At 47.7% G+C, this 25,252-nt stretch overlaps 1 protein-coding gene across 1 annotated transcript in view; it reads left to right on the top strand.

Moving 5' to 3' along the window:
• SLC6A11 (solute carrier family 6 (neurotransmitter transporter), member 11) overlaps positions 1–25,252 on the top strand; it is a 102,667-nt gene that overhangs the window by 15,744 nt on the left and 61,671 nt on the right. Inside the window, exon 5 of the mRNA XM_005870132.2 lies at positions 9,475–9,607. Coding sequence (XP_005870194.1) covers positions 9,475–9,607 — 133 coding nt within the window. The remainder of the gene's footprint in view (positions 1–9,474; positions 9,608–25,252) is intronic.

Raw genomic sequence — 25,252 nt, 5'->3', positions numbered from 1 at the left:
ACTGGTCAGTATTAGCTCCTCTCACTCCTGCATCTCACTCATTCTCAGCCCATTCACCCTCCCCACACCACAGCTGAGGTGGATAAGGTGACATTCAAAGAACAGAGGTCTCCTGGTGGGGTACATGGGAGCAGGTGGCAGACACCCCCCTCCCCCAGACCTCCTCTCCCTGGGCTTTTCCTGATGGCACGTGTGCCTTTCTTGCTCACTATCCCTCTGTGGCAGACAGAGGCTCTTTGCCAGCCTTAACACAGAACATCTCAAAGGGGCCAGTGGGAGTTTACTGGCATTATAGCTCTGTGTAATGCAGAACTGCTGTACGGCAGGAGCCCGCAAGGCTGGGAAGGCTTAGGCAGCACTGTGGGGCTGTGCTGATGGGGAGAAAGGGTCAGGCATCTGATGGTCCTGGACCTCAGCTAGGGGGCATGGAGGTCCTTTTCTGTGGGTGGGATCCGTGTTCCACCATGAGCGGAGTCCCACAGGCCATGGCAGCCTCTCTGTTTCTCAGCCTCCCCTTCTGCACTTTGCCTCCTGCCCTGCAGAACTGTTCGTATCTCCCTGCAAGGCAAAAAGTTTAAAGCCCCCCCGCCCGCCCCGTGTTCTGAAGCTCTCCCAGTCCCCACTTCTAGACGTACTCTCCTCTTCTCACTGCCTCCTCCTTCCCAGATCTCGCCCTCCGGCCAGGGAGGGCCGAGACAGGCCCTGAACCTGGTCAGGAGGCCTGGGTGCCAGGCCAGGCTTTGCAACTTACCAGTTTGTGATCCAAGGCAAGGTCCATATTGGAGCCTCAGTTTCCTCAGAACAAAGGGAGTAAAATAAGGTAACACAGGAGAGTGCCTGGTGCTCTCTTCCCAAGTGTGCTCTGCATAATGTGAGGAGTATTACTTTGGAAAGGCAGACACTTGGTAAAGGGCACCTTCTTCTTAACAACTTTTTAATGATTCCGAGGTATAATTTACATACCTTTCTCAGGGCACAAGTCAGTGATTTTGAGTAAATTTGCCAAATATGAATCCATCACCATAATACGGGTTTAGGACATTTCCATCGCCATAATCAGATCCCTCATGCATGTTTACGGTTCATCTCCACTCCTACCTCCAGGCAACCACTCATCTACTTCTTTGTGGATTTGCCTTCTCTGAACATCGGATATAAACGGAATCATGCAGTGTCCTTGTCACTATCTTCTTTCATTTAGCATAATGTTTTCAAGGTTCACCCATGTTACAGCAGATATCACTGATTCATTCTTTATGTGGCTAAATAATATTCCATTGTTGCTATATACTACTTTTTGTTTGTCTGTCTATACTTCAGGTAATGGACAATTGGGCAGCTTTCAGTTTTTGGCTATTATGAATAACCTAGGAGTGGACTTGCTGAGATTTCTGTTTAATTTTTTAAGAAACTGCCAAACTGTTTTTCCAATGTGGCTGAACCATTTTACATTCCTAGCAACAGTATATGAGAGTTCTATTTCTCCACATCCTTGAGGACACTTGTTATTGTCTGTCTTCTTTTTTTTTATAGCCATCCTAGTGGTGTGAAGCAATATCTCATTGTGGTTTAGTGGGAAATGCTTCTTAATAAATTGAGGAAACATTGGGTGACACAAAGCTTTAGAGGTGTCTTTAATTCAGGACTTCTCAGAGACTTTAATATTCCAATGAGCATTGAGACTCTCTAAGGAGGACTACAGGGTACAGCATTTTCTCGAATGAGGTCCCAGTGTGACCTAGGAACTCAGGGTGTCTTGAAGGATTAGTGTTCTTTGGGAAGCATTAGAGTAGGGCAGGGGTCAGGAGACAACCAGCCAAATCCCATCTGCTGCCTCTTTCCGTAAATAAAGATTTATTGGAAGACCGCCACATTCATTCATTTACAAATTGTCTATGGAGGCTTTCACAATGCAAGGATACAGTGGATAGCTGAGACAGAGACCATAGGCCTTGCAAAGCCTAAAGTATTTACTCTCTGGCCCTTTACAGGAAAAAATTGCTGGCCTTTGACCTAGTTAGTGCCTGGTACACAGTGGATGCTCACTGGACCTTTAGATGGGCGGAGGGACTAGTCCAAAGGGTACCGGGTGGGGCCCAGGAAACCTTTGTGAGGCTTTGTATTATTTGAGCTGGTGCTTGAAGGACAGATAGAATTTTGAAAGCTTGGGAGAACCCAGAAGGCCATTCCTGGCAGAGGGAACAGTGGGAGTGAATTCTGGAAAGGGGAGAAGTGCAGGGTGTGTTTGGAGACTGGTGGGGGCTTCTGTGTGGCCTAGGAGGAGGATTTCTACAGTGATGGAAGAAATTGGAGCCTTAGCTCTGGACCCCCAGGCCAACGTAGGTCCCTAATTGTGTCCCCTGAGTGATAGTGTAAGAAACATTCAAACCTGTAAAGAATTTTTGTGAGTTTATTTGAGCCAGACTGTCCACAATTGCCAGGAAGCAGAATCTCAATCAGTATTGAGATAATGCTCCAGAGAATGACAGTTTTTCACCTATTTTTATAAATTACCGTCCAAGGAGGAGATGTAAGTGGGTTACATGAAATCCATTGGTGATAGATTAGGGAGGTGGGAGAAAGCAAAGTGGGGCGGGGGGGGGGGAACCTCTGGAATTGGGTAAAAAGTAAAATGATAGACACATGCTTCTTTTACATAGGTAGGTACAGGATAGTTAACAGTCAACAATTAACACCATAACAATAACAATGAGTGAATTTGCGGTCTCTGCCCTGGTGCCCTGATGCATTGGTTGTGCCCTAAGGAGTCTGGAAAAAGGAAAATTACAAGTTACCCTGACATTCCATAGATGAAAAAGGCAATAGGCTCAGTTAAGATCAACGTTGATCTTTGTCAGGGAGGATACCAGCCTAGGACATGACTACCCACTATAGACTGCTTTTTAATTTAAAAAGGTTTAGTTTCAGACCATTCTTGTGGTTACTTTAGGTCTCTGAGTTTGCAAGGCTTCCACGAAGGCCTTCCCTAAGTTAGTCAGGTTAGCATGTGGCCCCTTTTTGTCTACACATGTTTCTGTTTCTTCTACCCGAAGATGAGACAGTGGGCCCAAGTTCTGCCTCTGAAGCTGAACAGATGTGGCTTAAGGTTCTGCCTCTGCCTTCCTGGGTATATGACTTCCCTAAGCCAGACTTTTCCCATCGTGAAATGGAATAGCAATTGCACTCACATCAGGAGTAAGCATGAAGGAAATGTCAGCTGTCACTGTCCATGGTGTTCTCTTTATATCCTGGGTGGCAGACTCCCTGAGGGCAGAACGAGGCTGCTTTACTCATCGCTATAACTCTAGTCCTTAGGACAATCAGCATGGAGTTAGCACCCTGTAACTACCTGCTGATGAATGCATGATGCAGAAGTCTCCATTTCTTCCCTAGAGGGTCCTGATGGCGTTAGGGCCTCAGCTGTGGGTTGTGCTGGAGCTGGCCCATTATGGGTGAATTGGGGGCTGCACTTCTTTCCTCCCAGGGAAGTGAGCAGAACCCCAAAGGCGGAGGGATTCTGGAGGGGCAGGGAAGGCACATTTGTTTTGGTGATGGGCCTTTTTTTGTTTGTTTGTTGCTTTGGGAGACCAGAAAGGACAACCCAGCAAGGCTATTTATAGCCCAGCTCCTCAGTGCCAACTTTTGGGGCGGTCTCTGCGTCCCTGGCAGCACTTTCCTCTGTGGCAGGTTTAAGAAAGGTGATGTGTTTGCCGGCTCCGTGCAGGACATGAAGATGAGGCCTCCCCAGGCTGTGCTGGGAGCCGTTCCCACAGGGCCTCTCCCAGGCTCTCTGCGGTGGCCTTGGGAGGAGGGACTGCTCCATCTCTGCTTCCTCCAGTCAGACCACCCCTGGCTCTGGAAGCTGGCGTGTCTGGAAGGGAACTCCAGGTATGAGGCTGTCTCCTTCCCTCCACACTCAGCTTTTCTGTGTGCGGGAGAGACAGAGAGGGAAGTGAGGGTGATACCCAAGGAATAAGAGACATTTCAGGGGCCAGTTTCTGTGAGGCAGCTGGTGTGTGGGCATCAGAAGAACCTGGGTTCAAGCCCCAATCTGGGCAAGTTGCTTCACCTACCTGGGCGTCAGATTCCCCACCTGTAAAATGAGGATAGTCATGGTTTCACATTGAGAACTGAATGCTGCGCGAGGTGAGGGCTCTCAGGTGGCACCTGCCACTGTCCCCTCCACTGCCAGCTCCTTGTTCCTTCCTCCGAGTGTCTCTTAATATGGACAGGGTTTGCTTTTAAACTCACCTCTTTGTTTCCCCAACTCTTTCCCTACAGTTTCTGTAGAAATAACATCTTCACCTGTGGAATATTTCCCTGCCTCCTCTCTAGGACTTCTACCCCCTTTTCTCCTCTCTTATCCCCAACTCCCTCCTGTAATTAAAACTTCGCCCTCCCTCTTGGCTCTTTCCCATTAACTATGTCAGTCTCACCAACCTGAAAACAGAACAGGTGTAAGTAAGACAGCTCTTGTGCCCTATGGCCCCTTTAGGTACCAACATCTCTGACCTGTCAGAGCCTAACTTCTCAAAAGAGCCACCTCACCAGGCTCTTACCTCCCATCTCCTCCTTATCCTGCCACCTGAGGTCCACCCCACCAGGTGGGCAGCTCTCCTTGCCTCACCCACCTGGCCTGGTCCCACTCTCCCTCTCACCAGGCTGCTCTGCAGCACTTGGCGAATGGGCCGCTTCCCCTGCTGGAATGTCCTTCCCCGCCCCCTTGTTAGGGTGTCCCACCTTCTCTGGTTGCTCCCTGCCACTCTCCGCTCTCTAGATGTCAGGGTTCCAGGGCTCTGCTATAGACCCTTTTCCTCCCCTCCCCTTCTCAGCACTCCCCAGGCAGCCTCAGACTCTCCCGGGACACCCTGATCTCCCCCTGCATCTCTTTTCTGAGCTTTGCATCCAGAGACCCAGCTGCCTTGGGGCATTTCAGCTCTCTGGGTGTCCCACAAGCATCTCAAAATCCTCTTGTCTAAAAGATTGATGCTTTATCTTCTCTACCTCACTGGACAGTTCACTCCTGCTCAACTAATGAGCTGCCATCCACCCAGGGACAAACCTGGGTGTCAGCCTAGACCTCCCCCTTCCCTGCTACCTGCCCCCTGTACCTCTGCTGCTCAAACCCACCAGTTCCCCTACCTTAGTCCAGATCCTCCCTATTTATTGTCCAAATTCAGGCAAAGTTCTCTGCACTAGACACCCTGTTCCGTTTCACCCTTACCATTCATTCTTCCCACTGCAGCCAGAGAGTTTTCAGAAACATGAATCTGATGGGGTCTCACCCCTGTTTAAGATTCTTCCATGCTTCCATCCCCCTCAGGAAGGCTCGTAGTCCAACCCTTGCTCGCCACTCCAGCTGTGTCCTCAGCCCCATCATTCACCCTGGCTTCTGCTGCACTGACCCTCCATGCCGCATCCTGCCCTGGCCTCACCGAGCCTTTTGCTGGTGGCCTGGTGGCCTTTCTGCCCCCAGATGCCCCCTTTCTTCTTTGCTAACTCTCCATTGCAAACCAGCCTTTGCTAACTACTCTTCAGGCAGGACCCATCTCCACCTTTACATCCTGATGTTGGCCAGGTCCCAGTGAGGGTCCCCAGCTTTCCTCTGTCATAACCCTCCACGCCCTGCTCTGTTTACTCATCTGCCTTCCTCATTAGACCACCAGTTCTTTAGGGGCCCCTGGGCATAGCACAGTAGCTGGCACACGGAAGACACTTTAGTACGTATTACTTGTATAGATTAATAAATGGGTAAAGGACAGATACTGCATACTACTATTACCGAACACACAAAGACACATTAGGTAGCCTTGGGGCATGCAATAGGTAGCTCTAATTTATAAAGAAGAGAGGAAGGCTGTGGTTTAATGTAATAGGAGAATCTAGGGGGTAACATTGTGAAAGTGTGGGCTCCGGAGTCAGGATCCCTGGGTTCAGTTTACAGCTCTTACACTTGCTTGTGGTATGACTTTGAGCAAGTTATTAATCTCTCTGTACCTCAGTTTTCCATCTTTGGAATGGTGAAAATAATTGTACCTACCTCAGGGATTGTTGAGAGGGTTAGAAGAGTTCATGCTTGAAAACCTGGAGAAGGGGGAGAGAGCATCGCTCCCATTTTGCAGATGAAGCTGAAACTCAGAGAGGTGATGTCCCCTACACAGTCACACAGCTGGGAAGGAGCAGAGCTGGACTTGCAGCCCATCTCTGTATGTGCCAATGGCTGGAGAAGCATGGCCATTATACTGAGATGTCAGTCTCTGGGTGGAAATCTCCAGAAATGTTTTACTCTTATGGCCTAAAAAAGGTGCTTCTTGAAGAATCTGTGTGCCTGGCTCATAGTAGGTGCACAATATTACTCGTTCGAGTAAATGAATCCCTCCAAAGGGCCCCATCTAGTCTTCAACATTTCCCGCTCCCTGGCCAGTATTGGGAGGTCTGGTCCTGAGTCCTTTCTTTGCCAGGGTGTTGGCAGCAAACTCTTCCTTATTCAGACCTTTCTTCTGTCCCAGTGCTTCATGGGGCCGGGTCATTAAGAAAGCTCTTTCCCAGGAAGAGCTGTGCCTTCTCCAAGTCCCCAGAGCTGAGTGCCCAGCCCCCATGCTCTCAAAGGCTGCCCTTGTGGGTTTCAAAACAACCCCACAGCCCTGCAGGCTGAGAACCTGGCCCCCGAGCCCGCTTTCTTTAGAAACCCAAGGTCCATGGCTAGTTAGAGTCAGCACTGGTAACTCCTAAAGAAAATGGTTTGAGGATGTTTTCAAATAGTGTCTGGTGAAACAAAAGAGCAATTCATCCCGCATAGCTTTTAGTAATCTGCTTCCCATTCTGGGAATGAGATTGTTCAATTAAGCGAGAGGGCGCCAAAGCAGGCTGCATGACTCAAAAGTTCACAGCATCCAAAGTGTGGAAGAGAGGGGACCCGCGCCAGCCCACTCCTGGCTGGTCTGCTCCTTCTTGCTCCCTCAGTCTCTGTCATTTCCAGCTTTCAGTTTCCCGGTTCAGAAAACAACTACCTCAATAAGAAGGCATGTGTGTGCATGCATCTCTGCTAGCTGAGGACCTTGTGTAAGTGTTTTTTTTTTTGTTTTTTGTTTTTTTGATGAAAAATTCAGAGGCTGGAGTGGAATGGGACGGAGCACACCCAGGTCTTTCCATGGGCAGTGACGCACTTTCTGTCCTGCTCTGGGTTGTCCCTTCTCATTCACCAGCTGATGGGCTATCAGGGCACTTTGGGGGTTAGTTTGCAAGATGGTGGGTATATGTTGTCTTCAAGGCTCTTAATCTGGAAACAAGGGGGTCAGTGAGCCCCCTGAAGTTCCTGAAGAACGTTGGGAGTGGGGCTACTTCAGGGCATTTCTGGGGAGAAAGAAACTTCTCACAGGATCCCTGACTGCCTCCCCAAAGCCCCCCTTTCCAAAAAAATAAAAATAAAAGATTGAAAATTATTCAGGTGGAGTTGGTAGGTCTTCCTTCCTTGCCAGTAATCCTTGGGGAAACGTGGCAAAATGCAGCTTCCTGGGGACCATTCCACAAATATTCGGACTTAGTGGATCTGGGATGGAGTGCAGGAATGTTTGTCTTTTGGCAAGTACCCCACAAGGATTATGCTCTGGGGCCCGCTGCTCTTTTAAAACAATAGATACTCTGTAGGGTTTCATTTAATAAGGCTTGTAGCTTTAAAATGAATTAAAGCCAGAGGCTGCTAAGACATAAGATGCAAATAAAGTAATGGTTGCTAAAACTATATGGCCGTCGCTGTTCTTTCTCAAATAACTTGGACTTCTTTTGTGTCTAAATTTTCATAATCAAGGGCAAGAGCCATGCCATGTGTACCATTTTACCCTCAGTACCTTATCTATATCATAAAAGGCCTGTGGCCTTAATGCCGTAATGACCAAAAACCAGTGCGGGTGGGTGGGGCTGCTCGCACGGGTGGGCAGGGCCGTGCAATTTTGTGCACTCGGCTTCTAGTTATTAATATAATGCCTGGCTCAAGTAGTTGCTCAATAAATACATATTTATGTGATGTTCCCACTTCTGGCTATAGGTTGAGAGCTGGCTTCCTTTTGAGTTAAATCCATGGCTGCACACAGCCTGATTTTATTTGGGGGACTGCCTGATTTCTCCTGTGAGGGTTGGGGCTGGAAGGAGCCTGCAGACCAGTGCTAATTGGTGTCATTGAGTAATTAATGCAGAATCAGGCCCGGAGCGGATTCCCAGGGAGACAGACACTGAGGGAGGCTTTCATGCTTGGTGGGATGGGAGCTGCTTTCTCAAAGGACATTCCCAGAGCGCTGAGGCGACTGGCGTGGTCTGGTGGGGGTGGTTTGGCAGCCGGGATGGGGTTCGTGGAGCAAGTTTGGAGGGGGTTTGTGTTGGTGCCATGGTTCAGCACAATATGGAGCGTGGCAAGTTTGACTTTAAGGAAACACAAACCCCAGGCATGGGCTCTGGGAGCCAGACCTGTGTCAACTCTGAACAATTGATGGGTTCTGAGGGACTGTGTGGCTGGAGGCATTGGCTCAGCGCACCCAGGGGTCCTTTCTCTCCTGTGGCCTGGGCCCTTTGGGACACCTCTACCCCTTGGCATGTTACTCAAGGCTCTTGATGTTGCCTCTATTTACCTTTCCTGCTTTCCCCTCTGATCGCTGATCACTGTGCTCCAGCATTCCCCAAGTATCCCAGGTTCATTTTCTGGCCTTTGTGCATGCTATTCCCTCAACCTAAAACAATCTTTACCCTTAAATTCCATCATCTATCACAGTGGCCTCAAATATCACTTCTTCCAGGAAGTTTTCCCTGGCCCCCTCTAACAGTCAGGATAGGTTGGTTTATGCTGCAGTAACAAACACCCCAAAGATCTCAGTAGCTTAAAGCAACAGAGTTCATTTCTTCCTCACACAACACTTCTGAGACAGGGTGGCAGGAGGGTTCATGATGTCACTCAGGAGCTCAGGCTTCTAGAGGCTCCATCTTGACACTTGCTTCTGTCATGATCAACAGCAGAGGAAAGGACACATGGTGAACCATACCACCAGGCTCTGAAAGCTTCTATCTGAAGTGACACAGGTGCCATTGGCCAGGGTGTGTGATCTCCCCTGAGGTAGGAACCTGAGTGTTTATGGACACTCCTATGGTCTCCCAGGACCCTGAGGTGTGCTAGGGCATCTTGGTCTAACCAAAGGCCTTGCACTTCTCCCATCATATCCTTACCATGTTGCACTGTGAACCGTCTGCTAACTGGGCCCTCTTTCCCCCCATGGAGTGACTCCATGAAGGCAGGGGACTGGGTCTTGATCCTCTCCTAGGTCCCCACCCCCAGCCCTGGGTTTGGCTCAGAGGATGCTGGGTGAATGGTGGATGGTGGGTCAAGGAAGGAGAGGCTGTCCCTGCCCCTTTGTGGCACTAGCTTTGCTCAAGGTTCGGTTGGGGCGGGCCCTCTCCAGCCCCCGTAACCCATGGCCCTTTCTTCTGCAGGCGCCGGGTCCTGGCCATCTCGGATGGGATTGAGCACATTGGGAATCTCCGCTGGGAGCTGGCCTTGTGTCTTCTGGCAGCCTGGACCATCTGCTACTTCTGTATCTGGAAGGGGACCAAGTCCACAGGAAAGGTAAGAGGCGCATCTTCAAGCAACTAGCGCAGACAGCTCACAGGTGGCCCAGAGAGTGCCAGAGAGTTCACGTTGCAAAGACCAGCTCTTAAGTTGGGAGGTAGGAGGAGCACTGGACAGGGAGTCCACTCAGGAGCCCAGAGCTAGAATCCCAGTCCACCACTTATTTGTCTCAGCTCAGGGCTACTCACTTCTACCTTCTGAACCTCATTTTACTCATCTGTGAAATAAAAAAGCCTTATCCTGTCTTCTTATTGAGTTGAGAGTCAGTAAAGGGGCACATGGAAAGGGGCATTAAAGTGTTTTGAAAACCAACCAGGAAGTGCTAAACTACCACCAGGTAGTTTTTGTAATTTAGACATGTGCTTCAGATGTGTGCTAGTGCAGGTAATACTGGCTGCCTCCACTGACCCACCTGAGATGTCTCCTACCTGGGGTCTGTGGAGGGAAGGGCAGACACTTCCAACTCGTTACTTTGCTGTGCCATTTACACCATGTGGCTTCCAGTGTTGTAGCTCCTCAGTAAAGAGAAATGGGAGAAGACAGTGGCTCCTAACTGGCCAGGGTGTGGCTCCTGCAGTCATGGCTGCTGGCCATAACCTGAGACACAACCTCACCTAATTGCAGGGAGGCTGGGAAATGTAGGGGAACACAGGGATGTCTGGTGAGCATATCTGCCTGTGCCGCAAGGATCAATAGAGGTTGCAAACGTGTAGCTCATAGTGAAGTCCAGGGCACTGAGGTTCTTTTGCTTTTTGTTTTTTAAAGAGAAATCATTAATTTCTAACTTTTAGAAATTGGGAAAATTCATGTAGGAATAAAGAAATAGGATTCTGGCATCCCGTGGAATGTTGAAAGATTTGGCAATACTGAACTTGCATACCTACGTGGCAGAGCTAGCAGCAGCCACCTCCTAAGGATATGTGATTGGCTACAGTCCCTACCATTCCCTATTGCCCCTGATCCTGTGACTGAGCATCAATGCCATTATTGTCCTCCTTTGTGCCACTCATTTTTCTTGTGGAAAAGAGGAAAATGAAATTTTTCTTATACCTGAGTCACCCTGACCAACCACATCACTCTTTGCCTGCCTGCTTCTGGGTAGGCAGTTGCTCATAAACTTGATTAGAAGCTACTGTCTGGTTCAGGAGCTGGAAACAAAACCTCTGAGAAGACAAGAACTTGTCAACTCTGTGCCCTTTTACAAAAGATGTTCCCCTCAGCTCCCCCAATGGTAGGTGGGATCAAGAGGAAAGTGCTGGAATGTTGGGAGATGGGTGGACCTACAGGAGGGAAGTTCAGAAGAGCACAGAAGAGATATCAACAAGCCCTGTGCTGTGAGCCAGGAAAATGAGGCCTGAGGAGAACAGGATTTTTCTGGTTTTTCAAATATAAAAAGCATTGCTTTCTTGATCTCTTCAGACTACATACACGTCGCTCCTGTCCCCCTCCTTGCTACCTCTTCTGGCTAAAGAGGAAGAGAATGACTGGAGGGGTTCAGAGCCAGGGTCTGGAATCAGGACTCACTTCTCAGGTCTGTTGCTCACTAGCTGTGACCTTGGGCACATCACTTAACTTCCTGATCCTCCGTATCCTCTTCTGCAAAACAGGGATGGATAACTGAGCTTGCCTTATGGGGTGGTTATCAGGAGGAAATGCAAGAATGCACGTCCAGTGCTTAGCAGGGTGTGTAACTAATAGTAAGGGCTGAGTAATGGTGGTTTATTTAAAAAATCTTGTAAAAATAAAATTTATTTATTCAAGAAATAGTTTCTGAATATCTACTCTGTACCTAGCATTATTCCGTGGGTATTTAAAGATGAATAAAACACAGCATCTGCCTACTCAGCTAACAAGGAAAGTGCACTGTGAACCATAGGAGAAGGGAGGAGATGTGATGGCTGGTATTATTACTGCTTCTCCTATGATTACACATCCTGGGGAGTTGATGCTGAGGCCAGTGGGGCTTGGCTGGGGGGCATTGTGCCTGGTTGTGGGGAGGGCTTGGACGAGGTTTTGTACATGCATGTGAGTGTGTTGTCCATGTGCATGTGTGGACTTGAACTTCCCAGGACATGGGCCGTGGCAAAATTTGGATCCACTTAGACCTTAGGAGAAAGCTCAGTCCCACAGTGGGGCCACATGCCATTGGCTGGGCCATTAAGCCTGTGTGTTAGAGAATTTTTTTTTTTTGTCTGAGAATTCTGATATAGGAACAGTTTCAAGGAAGGACTGGCAGGCTACATTCTTGGGGATTTCAGAAGCGGCATATGGGAAGGGAGGGAACATTCCTTCATGGCCTTCTGCTCACTCCACACCCTGCCAGGGGCTTTTCATCTACATTAGCACATGAATCACATGAACTGGGGAGATATTGCCTCTACTTTATAGGCAGGTGGAGACCCTAAGCCTGAGAGGTTGATAGCCTGGCCAGAGTTACATGGCAAGTTCGTATCTCAGCACTGACCCACCTTGCCTGTCTGTGGACTCAATTAAAATTTAGAACGTTGTAGTGTTTTGAGTGATGTCCTTTCACACACCCTCGCTGAGTCTATTTCTTCTCATCTCTAGTAGAAATGGTAATGATAGCAGCAGTAATAATATTTCTAAGTAGTAATAGGTCATGGTTATCGAGCACTTCACATGCCCATTGCATTCAAACCTGGAAACAAGCCCAGAAGACAGGGGCTAGCATTATCTCCATTTTACAGATGAAAAAACTAAAGCCTGGAGGGTGTAAGTAAGTTGCTCAAGGACCCTTAGGAAGGAAGTGGAGGGCTAGGATTAACCCCCGGCCTTGATGATCACATAGCCCATGCTGTGGATGAGTGTACCCTCAGGCCTGCCATCTGTGACATGGGGACAATGACAATTTTTTTATGGGCTGGTTCTGAAGAGACAATTAATGAAATAGCTTAGTACATAGTAGGTACTCCATGGTTGTTTGTTGCAGCTGGATCTAAATATGCCTTTAAGGGAAATGCTGAAGTCAGATGAGCTAAGTAAACATTTTCCGAAAGGCTGGGTTTTAAGGGCTCTTCCCCTGCTCCATGCCCAGGACCAGTGTTAGCACCCAGAATGAGCTGTGGTTTGCTGTGAGATTCCTCCGAGTCTATGTGTTCCATCCCTACCCTTATTTGATGAATGAGGAAACAGGCTTGGAGAGGGGAAGGGACTTGTCCAAGGCCACACAGAGAGTGTGTGTCAGGTGTCAGGTCAGAGAGGAGAGCCTGGTGGCCCAGCTCTCCAGCTATTTATAAATGGCAAGGTTCTATGGGTCAAATCTGACAGTTTTGAGAGACTAGGGGTCCCTGGATTGGCACATGGGCTCTTCAAGAGAGGGTCTGATGCTTTCGTTACAGATTGTTTTCACCTCACCTTGGACGTGAGCCCAACGTCCAAAGGTTTTTTGGGGTTCTGTACAAAAACATCTAAAAATAAACATAGGGTCATCTGAGTCTTCCCGAGTGGGCAGAGGTCACCCTGCTTCTTGCCTGCTGGACCCTGGCCAGAGCTGCTTTCATGAAACTGTTCAAGGAAGGAGAACCCTATCTTCCCACTAAGTTCCAGCCCACTTCGTGTATTCAGACCTCGGCAAAAATTTCTGAAATTTTAAATTCAAGAAATAGTTCCAAGCTCCCACTTTCTCCAAGGTAATAACTTCAATTCAATTCAATGAGCATGACCCCGGCTCCAGGAGGCATATGTTTCAGGCTCGGCCTTTGAGCAGGTGGTTGTCTAAGTGGGGATTTGGGTTCAGGTCACAATTAAGTAGATCACTGGTGAGGCTGTGACAAGGCCACAGGGGAAGGCCTAGCAGTGCTCTCCAGGGCCCAGCAGGCAGTGCATTGGCCCAGAGGCCTCACTGGCACTGGCATTAGCACCTCCTCCAGGGACACCCTCTGCAGGTGTCCTTTAGCTCCATCCTCTCCTGTGCTCTCCTCAAGTACTTATAATCTTCTGATGTCACAGAGGCTAGCATTCAGGATCCTCCGAGTCAGAGGGAACAACTGCTACCCTCAGAAAAAGCTGCTCTGGGTTGGCAAGATGCTAACAAGGGGCCAGCTTCAATATGTAGTGAGGTGCCCCATGGCTGCTGCTTAATAAACCTTTGTAGAATGAATTCCACCTGTGTCTGGGGTTCCCTGCAAGTGCTGGGATACACTGGAGAGGACAGTTGAGGGTTCTAAAATACTTGCTCCCTTTAGGAGGAAACTTTCAGGCGGTTTCTAACTTGTCATCTTCTGGGCGGCAAACAGTTTCGTTCTTAATTGGAAAACAAATAATTGAAATCAAGTGACCAGAGAGAATGTGAAGACATCTTTGTAATTTTCCTGTGTCCTTGGGTTGTTTGTTTTTAAAGACATTTTAGGGCATATTTAGGGTTACAACAAAACTGAACAGAAGGTACAGAGACTTTCCATGTGCCCCCTGGCCCCACACATGCTTAGCCTCCCCTGTTATCAACATCTCTCACCAGGGTGGTACATTCGTTAGAACTGATGGACCTGTACTGACACATCATAAGCACCCAGAGGCCATGGTTTACATTAGGATTCACTGTTAGTGTGGTACATTCTGTGGGTCTGGACAAAGGTACAAGGACGTGTATCTATCATTATAGTCCCATACGGAATAATTTCACTGCCCTAAAAGCCTGCTGTGTCCTGCCTGTTCTTCTCTCCCTTCCCCAACCCCTTGTAACTACTCATCTTTTTACTGTCCCTATAGTTTTGCCTTTTCTAGAACATCATGTAGTTGGAATTATATGGTATGTAACCTTTGCAGATTAGTTTCCTTTACTTAGTAATATGCATTTAAGGTTCCTCCATGTGTTTTCATGGCTTGATAGCTTATTTCTTTTTATCACTGAATACTATTCCATTGTCTGGGCGTACCACAGTTTATTTATCCACTAGACGCCCGGTGCACTCGGAAGCAGGGGGTGGGGCTCCCCTCAGCCTGGCCTGTGCCCTTTCACACTCTGAGAGCCCTCAGGGGATGTCTGACTGACGGTCAGTCAGACATCTTTAGCGCTGCCATGGAGGCGGGAGAGGCTCTCGCCATGGCCACTACGCTTGCCAGCCGTGAGCCCAGCTTCTAGCTGGGCAGCGCCCCCCCTGTGGGAGCACACTGACCACCAGGGGGCAGCTCCTGCATTGAGCGTCTAACCCCTGGTGGTCAGTGCGTGTCATAGCGACCTTTTGTTCTGCTGTTCGGTCAATTTGCATATTAGCCTTTTATTATATAGGATAGGATTACCTTGATGGACATCTTGAGTACTTCCAAGTTTTGGCAATCATGAATAAAGCTGCTTGTAAACATTTGCATTTTTACATCTAAGTCTATGATCTATTTTGAGTAAATTTTATGAAGGATGTAAGGTCTGTGTTTAGATTAATTTTTTTGTATGTGGATAACCATTTGTTGAAAAGACTGTCTCTGTCCTTGTTTTTTTTTATTCATCAAATTCATCTTGCCCATCTCTGCCCCCAGCTTCTCTCCCTGAGCTCATAAGCCTGAAACCAATCATTTCTTCCTTTACATCTCATCCAATTATTGACCAAGCAAGTCTACTTTAATCATCCTATTAAAAAAATGGATTGTCCTCTCCATTTTTGTTATCCAACTATCCACTCATGCAGCCTTGTGTTTAACCAATGCTGAGCCCAGTACCTCCGGAGTGAAAATTGCTCTTAGAATTCCCCATTTGTACAAATATATTCCTGACATGCAGAAAGATACAAATGAAATGCTTTGTATCCTAACAATAATTACAAGTAAATATAAGGTGTCCTTCTCTTTATTCTGTTTTAGCATATAACAGCATATAAAGCAATGTTACGATTTTGTGAAATCCCTAGAATCTGCTATGTATATTTGTTGAAGACTGAAAAACTGTTCATTACTGTGTCCTTCTCTTGTAACTTTGCTAGGCCTTCATCTAATCCATGGATAAGCAAACTATGGCCCAGAGGGCCAAATCCAGCCTATGGTCTGGTTTTATAAATAAAGTTTTATTGGAACAGAGCCACATCCATTCCTTTACACGTTGTCTATGACTGCTTTTTTGCTACTACAGCAGCAGACTTGAGTAGTTGGAACAGAGATGTGTGACCCACAAAACCTGAAATATGCATTGTCTTATCCTTCATTAATCTATTACTAATTCCTGTAGACTATTTGCCATTTAACAAGAAACTAACATATAAACTGCTGTCTCCCGCCCTGTCCCCACCAAAGCATGGACTGTTTCAAGCACTGAAAAGCTACAGTGGTGGTTTGCAATGGAGAGCTTTTCTGAAGGATCTTTGAAAGTTCATTCTAGCCTTTTCAGTCCCCAGTTTTTATACCCAAACGCTCGTTTGCTATGGATGTTGCTTATTCACTCATTCGTTCATTCACTTATCCAGTAAGTGTTTATTGCGTGCCTACTATGTGCCAGGCACCAGGCTGGGGCTCTTTTCACTGATGAGTGAAGCAGACTATGGAGCTACGGCCTGGTGGAGGAGATGGGGAACATACAAGTCACAGACATGCTGTGGACAGGAGAAGGGAGGCTGTGAGAGAGAAGGATGAGGACAGGGAACTCCTTACAGGGGTCAGAGAAGGCTGCCTTGAGGAGGAGTCTCCATCTGTGAAGGGAAGGGATTGGCCAGGTGAGTAGCACATATGAAGTTCTCAAGTGGGAAGGACTTGGTACATTTGAGAGGTGAAGCAAGTTGGGGGCCAGGTGGACCTGATGGGGGCATGCAATAGGCAGGAAAATCAGCAGGGGTCAGACGGCACGGGCCATGGATTTTATTCTAAGTGCAGTGGAGAGCCACTGAAAGTTTTTAAGCAGCGGTAGCGTGATCTGATTTTCAGCCTTAAAAGCTGGCTCAGGTGGCTTGTTGTGAATGGATGGGTGAGGGATGGAGAGGCTGTGGGAGCCCTGTTAGTGGGTGATTGAGGAAGAGGTGGCAGTGGAATGGAGAGAAGTGGCCGGATCAGAGACACCTTTTGGTGTGGCATCGTTGTTCTGCAGGACCTGCTGCTGTCCTTTGACGTTTGAAGGGGGATCGCTCATCCAGCCTCTGGCCTGGATGCTGTGCCCTCTGAAGGCAGCCATCCTTGCCCACCAGATAGTCACAGTGCCCCTTCAGGCTGCCCCCCCTCCCTCCCCAGCTGGCTCCTATGCTTTGCTCTCTCCCTGCCTGGTTTCTTCCTCTGTTCTCCTCTTGGTGGTTGATTTATGGATTTTTCCCCCTAGTTTCCTGGTCTCCAGGAGCAATGGTCAGGAGGGGAGGGTGCTGAAAAAACAATTCTGGTCCCTTCCCCGCCTCCTCCTATTGCCACTTTAAAGGAAGCTGCAGGATTAGCTAGGATTTTAAGAAGAATCCTTCCTTTTCACTGCTTTATGGCTCTGTTTTTATTCCTTTCAGAGCTCTAGGACCCAAGGCAGGAAAAAAGAAAACACACACGCACACACACACACACCCATACAGAAACAGCTGCAAATAGCTTTGAATTGCTTTTTTTCTTTCCCTTCCTTCAGTCACCAACAAGTAGAGGAATTGAAGGTGGACCAGGACTCTTAAATAGCCATGTTGTCTGCATGATGAGTGGCTCTTAGTTTGACCCAGGTCTTGTTCTAAAGTCCTTACTCCATTAATGCATTGAGGCTTCACAACAACCCTATGAGAAGAGTATGATTATTATCCCATTTCGCAGATGAGAAAACAAAGGTTTGCAGGGCTTAAACTACTTGCCCTACGATCATGAAGCATCAGAGCCCATTGGGGTCAGGGAGGGTCAAGGTGGGGCCCCTTGGCAAGGGAGGCTGCCACCTCAGTCTGCCTACCCTACAGCTGCCAGATGTAGATGAAGCCTTGGAGGGGCTATGGAGGCTCCTCCCTTCCAAATGTGCCTTTTCCTCCCTCCCCCAACTGCCACCAAGGCTGGTTGGAACTGCCAGCAGGAAAATTTATTCTTCAGGAGCACCCTATAAAGTGGCTAATGGATTCAATGAGGCATAAAGCAGGAGTGAAGGGGGCAGGGGAAATAAAAGGGAAAGATGTGTGAAAGGGAAGAGAACAGGCTCAGGAAAGGAACTGGGCAGTGCTGCCTCTCAGCCCTCAAGTGGTCTTTGTTGCAGCCTGAAGCAAGCAGGGAACGGCGTTGGTGGCGGGGCTCTCCCGGGCTGGCTAATGTCTGCATTCAGAGAGGAAACTAGAGCGTTCATGAGATGCATGCAGAGAGCCCAGGCGGCTGCAGAGAGGTCCCCAGAACCCGAGGACACCCAAAATCACAGCCGCCCAGGGGCCTTTGTGCTGAGTTGGGCGCACTTCTCACACTACTGTGGTTCGGGGAGAGCCGTAGATTGTCACATTAAGTCAAAAGAGTTTAGCATCTTGATTCAGCCCTTTCTTTGGCCTTGAATGACAGCGTTTCACCTTTAGCGGGAACCCTGGCAGCGAGGAAGGTTGGAAAGGAGGGAAGCTTTGTGACTCAGTAATACTGTCTTTATTAAAGCACAAAGGCCCCCCAAAGTCCGAGTGGTTGCTGGGTGGGAGGGGTTCTGTAGGGCTGGCTGCCTCCTGAGAAAGCCTGCGGGGCACTGAGAGGGGCCCTGGTGCAGGGAGGCAGTTAACTCTTAGCGAACACCTGGGCACCTGGCACTGTGCAGAGCCCGCCCGCACGCCTGGGTCTCCTGGGACAGGGGACCCACCCTCCTGTGTGGCAGGCACAGAAGAGCCAAAGTGGCTGTGGGCTCAAGGCCAGACCTAGTGCAGTGCTGTTGGAAAACTAAGCCAGGAACGAGTGAGGTATTTATCTTGTGCCTACTGCATTAGCACTCTGCTGAGCACTAGAGGAGAGGGTTAGAAGACTTGTTAGCTGGGTATCTTGCCCTCAAGAATTGTACCGAGAAGATAAAGACAGAGATAGCCATGGGGAAGAATGGCAGGAGCCAACATTTGGCATTGAGTCCGGCCCCACCACTTGCCGGCTGTGTGATTGAGTGCAGGCCACCCTCACCTTCTCTGGCCCTTCACGTCACTTCATCTCTCTGAGCCTCAGTTTCCCCTTCTGTCAAGTTAACGTGACAAGTTCAGTGATGGGGGTGGGAGGTATGCTGGCGTCACTAGTAAGAGAACGATTGAGCTGGGGGTGGAGCTAGCAGCCAGAGCCCACTGCAAAGGGGGGAGGGCATGGGGTCAGCATGTCCAGGATGCTCTGGGCAGGGGCTTATGTATATGTGAGCCAGCTCTGACAGATGTGAGGGAACAGTGAGGAGCAAAGGCCCAAAGAGGCATTTAGGGGAGTAGTGAGAGATGACAGGGGCCTGGGCAGAATGTGGCCCAGATGGCCAAGCAGGGGGCTGACATGTTAGGGAGGCACCTGCTTGCTGTTGGCCTGGGGGCAGGTTGCCAGCTCACACCAGTGCAGTAGGAATTGATGATGTCCGTTGTCTTCCTCCAGAGTGCCTGCTAGATCCCCCCTTCCTCCCCACCCCTGTTGCCATCTGTGTCAGTCAGCATTCCAGCAGAGCAGCAGAACCAGCAGGAGATCTGTATTAAGAGGTTCAGCATGAGGAACTGGTGATTGTGGGGTTTGGCTGGACAAGTCTGAAATCCATAGGACAGGATGAAACTTTCTGGCAGAAGCCAACAGAGATGCCCAGAGACATAAGTTCTTCATTTGGGAAACCTCGGTTCTGCTCGCAAGGCCTTTCACTGACTGAGTCAGGCCCACTGAGCTCATCTAGGATAACCACCCTCACTTCAAGTCCAAACTGATTATGGACTTTGATCACATCTACCAGACACCTTCATGGCAACACCTAGATTCGTGTTTGAATGACTGGGGACTGTAGGCTCGCTACCTTCCACATTACAGAGCCTCCCATCACCTTAATCCAAGTGTGCCTCACTTCACATCTGGATGAGGACACAGTCATTCACTCTGCCATGTGCCCTGCCCAGACCAGGCTGCTTGTCAACCACTGCCAGACTCAGCTTCCTTACTATGGCTTTCATTGCATGACTTCCCCTTAGAACTCTCCAGTAGCTCCCCATCGGCTACAACAAATTTAAAAATTGCACAGACAATATTATAACAACAGCTATTTCAAAGCAAAAGAATAGTCTCCCCAAACTGTTCACATGTTGCCCTCTGAGTACATGTAATCATAGTTTATATATCATTTGATCATAACATGTTAGAGTTCAATATTTTGCCTTTTTTATCTAATATTCCATCACAGCGTTTCTACCCATTTTGCCAAAAGATGATCTTTAAATTCCATTGAGTAAATATCCCATGACATCATAAATTTCTATGACTGTTAGACCCTTAGGATATTTAATTTTTCCATGTCATTGAAAATGCTAAAGGAGATTTTTATGTATAGGGGTTTCTTTCCCTATGGGAGGTCATTTTGTTAGGAAGATTACAAGGGGTGAAACCTCTGCCAGTATCTCCTGTTTATCTTATCTGCCCAGAAAAATCTTGGTCCACTACCTAACTCCCCCGCTACCTGCCTTCTCCTCTTAGATCAGTGGTTCTCAACCTTGGCTGCACATTAGAATCACCTGGGAATCTTTTTAAAATCCTGATTTCTGGGCCTCATCCTCCGGAAATTCTGTTTCTTTGTTATGGGGTGGGGCCACAACATTAGTAACAAAGAAACAGAATTTCCGGAGAATGAGGCCCAGAAATCAGGATTTTGAAAAGATTCCCAGGTGATTCTAATGTGTAGCCAAGGTTGAGAACCACTGTCTTAGATGCTTTTTCCCCTCTCCCCCTGACGTTCTGCTCATGGTTGCAGGCCCAGCTCATATCCTTCTGGGCATTTGGGAAATGTTAGGGTTGGATGGAAGAGATTTAAGTCTCCCTCACCCCATAAAATGGTTCTCTCAGACCTGCCTCTCTGTCTCTCCCTCCCTGTGTTCACTGGCAGACAACTAGCAGCACATGGCCTTCCTCCAGCTCTTGCTTCCTCATCCACTGTTTTTTTGCCCCACTCTGCTGTCTTGCTCCTCTAGGAAGCCTTTGCTGGCCCCTCCCACCCTCATCCTCCTCGGTCTTCTCTTGCAGGCAGCAACATCCAGCTGACCTGGGTTTGCTTCTCCTTGTCTTGTGACGGCTGTGCTTGTGGGCCCTGGGGAGATTTCTTACCCTGAGAGGCAAATATTTATTAAGCATGTCCTGTGTACCGTGTCCAGTGCCTAGGACTGCAGATATCTACTCTAAATAAGTTTAGAGGCTAGAGTGTAGGCAGATAAGTAAACAGGCAGTTACAAAACATCCCTGTGCCTGGGAGAAACTTGACCCGGAGAAGCGGTGACATCTAAGCTGGTTGTGAGATACGGATGGTTATTAATTACCCAAGGATAAAGGAGAAAAGGGATTGCAAAGGAACGGAATCATGTACAATGGCCCAAAACTAGCCGTATTCCTTTTTCCTCCTGCGTCTCTTTCTTTTTCCTTTCCTCTTCCCTCCTCCTTATATGTTTGAGTGAGCATCCATTGCATATCAAAGGCTGTTATGCATTTCTTTGTCCGGGGGAGCCACATGGTGCTGGGATGGGGCCTTTGTTGGTTAATTCAGTCAGCTCACAAGTGTGTGGTGCCGGTCACCTGCTAGAGCCTGCTTGATTGATTGGGGCAAAAGTTCAGAGTACTTCCTGGCAGTCATACAACCAAGCCCTCCCCACTGCCCATGGCCAAGGAAACAGCAGAGGAAAAACCTGTCTTATGGCAAAGGAGTGAAACATGAGGCAAGGGGAATTGTCTATGATCCCATGTGCAGTTCGTTGTAGGCACAGCACCCTTTCCTGAGGAAGAGAAGCAACTGGAGAGTGATGGCAGGTCCATGGAGGTGCAGGAAGATGGAAAGGGGGTCAACAAAGTTATAGAGTCAGGTTGACCCAGGTTCAAAGCTCAGGTCCTTCCCCATGAGCTAAGGAAAAATCATGTGCAACGGGCCTATGTGTGCCCAACATTGGGCTGGGCACTCTACATTCATTATTTAATTTAACCTTCATAGCAGACTGTGAGGTGTTAGCAAACCCACTCTATAAATGAAGATACTGAGGCCCAGAGAGGTAAGTGATGTGCACAGGGTCACACAGCTGAGAGAATGGTAGCAGTGGCACTGAATCATCTGTTCACCAAGTTTTGGCGGTGAAGAAGAAAAGACAGTGGCTAGATAGGATGGTCAAAGTTTCCAAATGTTTATTTCATTTTGTTTTTTAAAATGGAGCTAGCTATGCAGAGTTGAACGGCAAGCTGAGAGGAAAAGCAAAGGACAGAAAATTCTGAAGCTGGGAAACTATGAGCATCCCTCAGAAACTGGAAGGGCGGATGGCCTTCCCTGTTGCCCTGGTCAGTTGGCATCCTGAGCATTGGTCTGCATAAAGGAAGTTGCTGGTAGATATTCCGGCCTCAAATCTCAATTCCCAGTCCTCAGCTCGTACTGCACAGGAAATTTCTAACACAAAGCTGTTTCCTTTGTCACACTATTTTCTGTTTAGAGTGAGCATAGGAAGTAATCTGTCCTGTTCTTTTAACAATTCCAAGGGAATGCCAAAACATCCCCTGGTCTTGGCCTTGCTTGATATATAGTTGTCACAGAACCAAAGTTCTTCCTGACCTCTGCCCTTAATCTTTCCTGCTGCAGTTGAAGCCCATTCCCTCTCATCCTGTCTTTGGAAATAGCATGTGGTAGCCAAAAAAAAAAAAAAAAACCTGCTTGGATAAGGCAATCTGCAGCAGGTAAAGTAATATGGATTTCCTCCAGATCCTAAGGAAGTTGTCCTCATAGATTCTACATTCGTGTTTCCCCCTTAGCCTTGCCTCTCATGAAGATATGGGGGCACTCAAAAATACTAAAGAACTTCCAATTATAACTCATTTCCACTAATATTGTAAGAGAACTATCCCTTTGGCCATCTCAGAGATTCAGATCTGAGAAAACCAGAAGGAATTCCTCAGCTAGGAAACTAAAATATATCTTAAGCTACCCAAGAAGAGTTACACGTGCTTAAGAAGTAACCAGACACCCAATCCAGTCAGCCTCAGAGCCTCTCTGTGTCACCAAGTAGATTCAAGAAAGAGTTAAGTTTTTCTCAAATGCCATCTCAAGAGTCTAGGACAGTGATGGTGAACCTTTTGAGCTCGGCGTGTCAGCATTTTGCAAAACCCTAACTTAACTCTGGTGCCGTGTCAATTTTTTGAATTTTTTGATATTTGCAACCATAGTAAAACAAAGATTTATATTTTTGATATTTATTTTATATATTTAAATGCCATTTAACAAAGAAAAATCAACCAAAAAAATGAGTTCGCGTGTCACCTGTGTCATAGGTTCGCCATCACTGGTATAGAATCACCACAAGTACAAAGGCTGTAAATGTGGACTGATAGAAGGGTGTTGCATTGGCCTATCAGATTCCACTCAGATTCTATTGCTGTTAGTGACATGATTTTCTGGAATAATGAACAAAGTTTGGTAAAGTACTGAATAAAAGAGTATAGCCTTTCCTCAATTTACATGGTAATTGCATGTCTGGAAAACCCAGTTTACATTAAGATGAGGTAAAATATGCTTTGAAGTTATATGTAAAACAGAGTTCAATGCTAGGCTTTATAATTATTATCACCTCCCTGCCCGCCCCCCCCCCACACACACACACACACACGAATGTCTGGTGGAACATTTGAAAGTCATGAGAAACAGCGCAGTTTTTATTGTGTGGGAATTGTCCAACACATTCATTGCAGGGTTACCAGCTTTCCTAGTTCTTGGTCATTAATGCCCTACCTGTCTTTGTAATGACCTGAAATGCCCCCCCCCACCCCTGTATCTCCAGTTGCCCCGTAGAAGACAGTACTGCTTTTGTGGCATCCACTAATTCACATTCTATCTAACTTTAACAACAACCCTCTGAAATAGATATTCTCATTTCCGTCTTATGGCTGTGCACACGAGGCTTAGAGAGGTGCCATGACCTGCCCAAGGTCACAGAGCTGGGTCTGGAGCCCACACTACTGTAGCATTTAATACTGCATTAGTGTTTTATGGGGCCATGTGCCTTAAGATTAATTCACCATTCATTTATTAAACATCTCCTGGGTTTCAGGCACCCTGGTAAGTCCTGGAGACACAGAGGCACATATCCAAGATGTGGTCCGTATGTAACATGTGGGTAGGAGAGAGAGAGAGAGAGAGAGAGAGAGAGAGTTTGAGAGATCGCATGTGGGTCAGAAAAGGCATAGGCAGTGTGACCAGAGCAGGCAATCCTTGAGAGGGAACAGAGTGAGGCTGGATTGATGGTCAGGGCCATCTTACAAAGGGCTTGTAGATGAGCCTAGTTTGTGAGAGAGCTAGAGAGACTGCATGTGGGTCAGAAAAGGCATAGGCAGTGTAACCAGAGCAGACAGTCCTTGAGAGGGAACAGAGAGAGAGGCTGGATTGATGGTCGGGGCCATCTTACAAAGGGCTTGTAGATGAGCCTAGTTATAAGTTGAGAGTAATGGAGGGTCACCAAAGGGCTTAAAACAGAGGGATGATAGGAGCAGGCTCTTCTTAGAGCCTGCTACGATGGGGCTATGAAGGTCACTATGATTGTGGCGTGGGGAATGGGTCTCTGAGAGCCAAGGCCGGACTCCATGTAGCGGTTGTTCAGCAGACAGCTTTGAGATGGGGGAAAAGAGGGTGGGCTTGAGAAATAAGCAAGTGTGAATCAGCCCCATGCCTGAATAGAGAGGGTGAAAGAGAGAAGTCCCAGGTGAAACCCAGGTTCCTGGCTGGAGTGCTTGGTGGCACTGCTGGGTGAGGCAGGGCCATGAGGTGGGAGAAGGAGGTTTGGCTGGAGTTGAGGGAGTTATGGTCTCTCTGGGGAACCATTATGTCTACGATGCCTGTGAGACTGCAAGTGGAGATGTTTGGGTGACAGACGGGGAGTCTAGAGCTCGGGAGAGAGGGATATGGAGTGCAGTCTTGAGTATGTATGTTAGGATTTCTTTATCTGGAGCTCACAGATGCTTCAAGGGACCTCTGAAACCCTTAGGATTATACTAGTAAGTTAGGGGATCATGTGGATATGTACACTTTTCTATGGTGAGGGTTCATATCTACCATCTGTGTTCCCCAAAAGATGAGAATCCTCTGATATGCCATATTTCATTGTTATATACCAGGAGGTACCATAATTCTTCTAATTAAAAAGGATGTTTATCAGAAGCAAAAATACTTCTAGTTAATCTGCTCTCATGGCTTTAACGTTATTCCTTGTAACACTAGAAGGAACCACACCAGATTTTTGTTGTTTTGACATTTCTTTTTCTCTTTCCAAGGCATTGGCAGATTCTCCTGTCTGTTGGTGTATCATTTAAATTATAATAGCAGTCAGTTTGCATGTACTGCAGTAACAGCGTAAACAGCTTCATCCACTCGTGGGTGTCTTCCTTTCTTAAATCCATGAAGTACTTGGTTGTTTCTTTGCAATGGTGTGTATTTGCTTTAGTGTCAGCTGTCACCCCCGCCTGTTTCTGTGCCTTTCTGCAGAACCATAGTGTAATCTTTTAAAGGGACATTCTGAACATTAAACAGCAATTGGTTTAAATTAATGTGATTTAAAATATTTTAAGCAACAAAGC

The sequence above is a fragment of the Myotis brandtii genome, unplaced genomic scaffold (assembly GCF_000412655.1).
Source record: "Myotis brandtii unplaced genomic scaffold, ASM41265v1 scaffold312, whole genome shotgun sequence".
In the NCBI taxonomy this organism is placed as follows: Eukaryota; Metazoa; Chordata; class Mammalia; order Chiroptera; family Vespertilionidae; genus Myotis; species Myotis brandtii.
The sequence above is the reverse complement of the archived record's forward strand: the minus strand, read 5'-3'. Positions and strand labels throughout refer to the sequence as shown.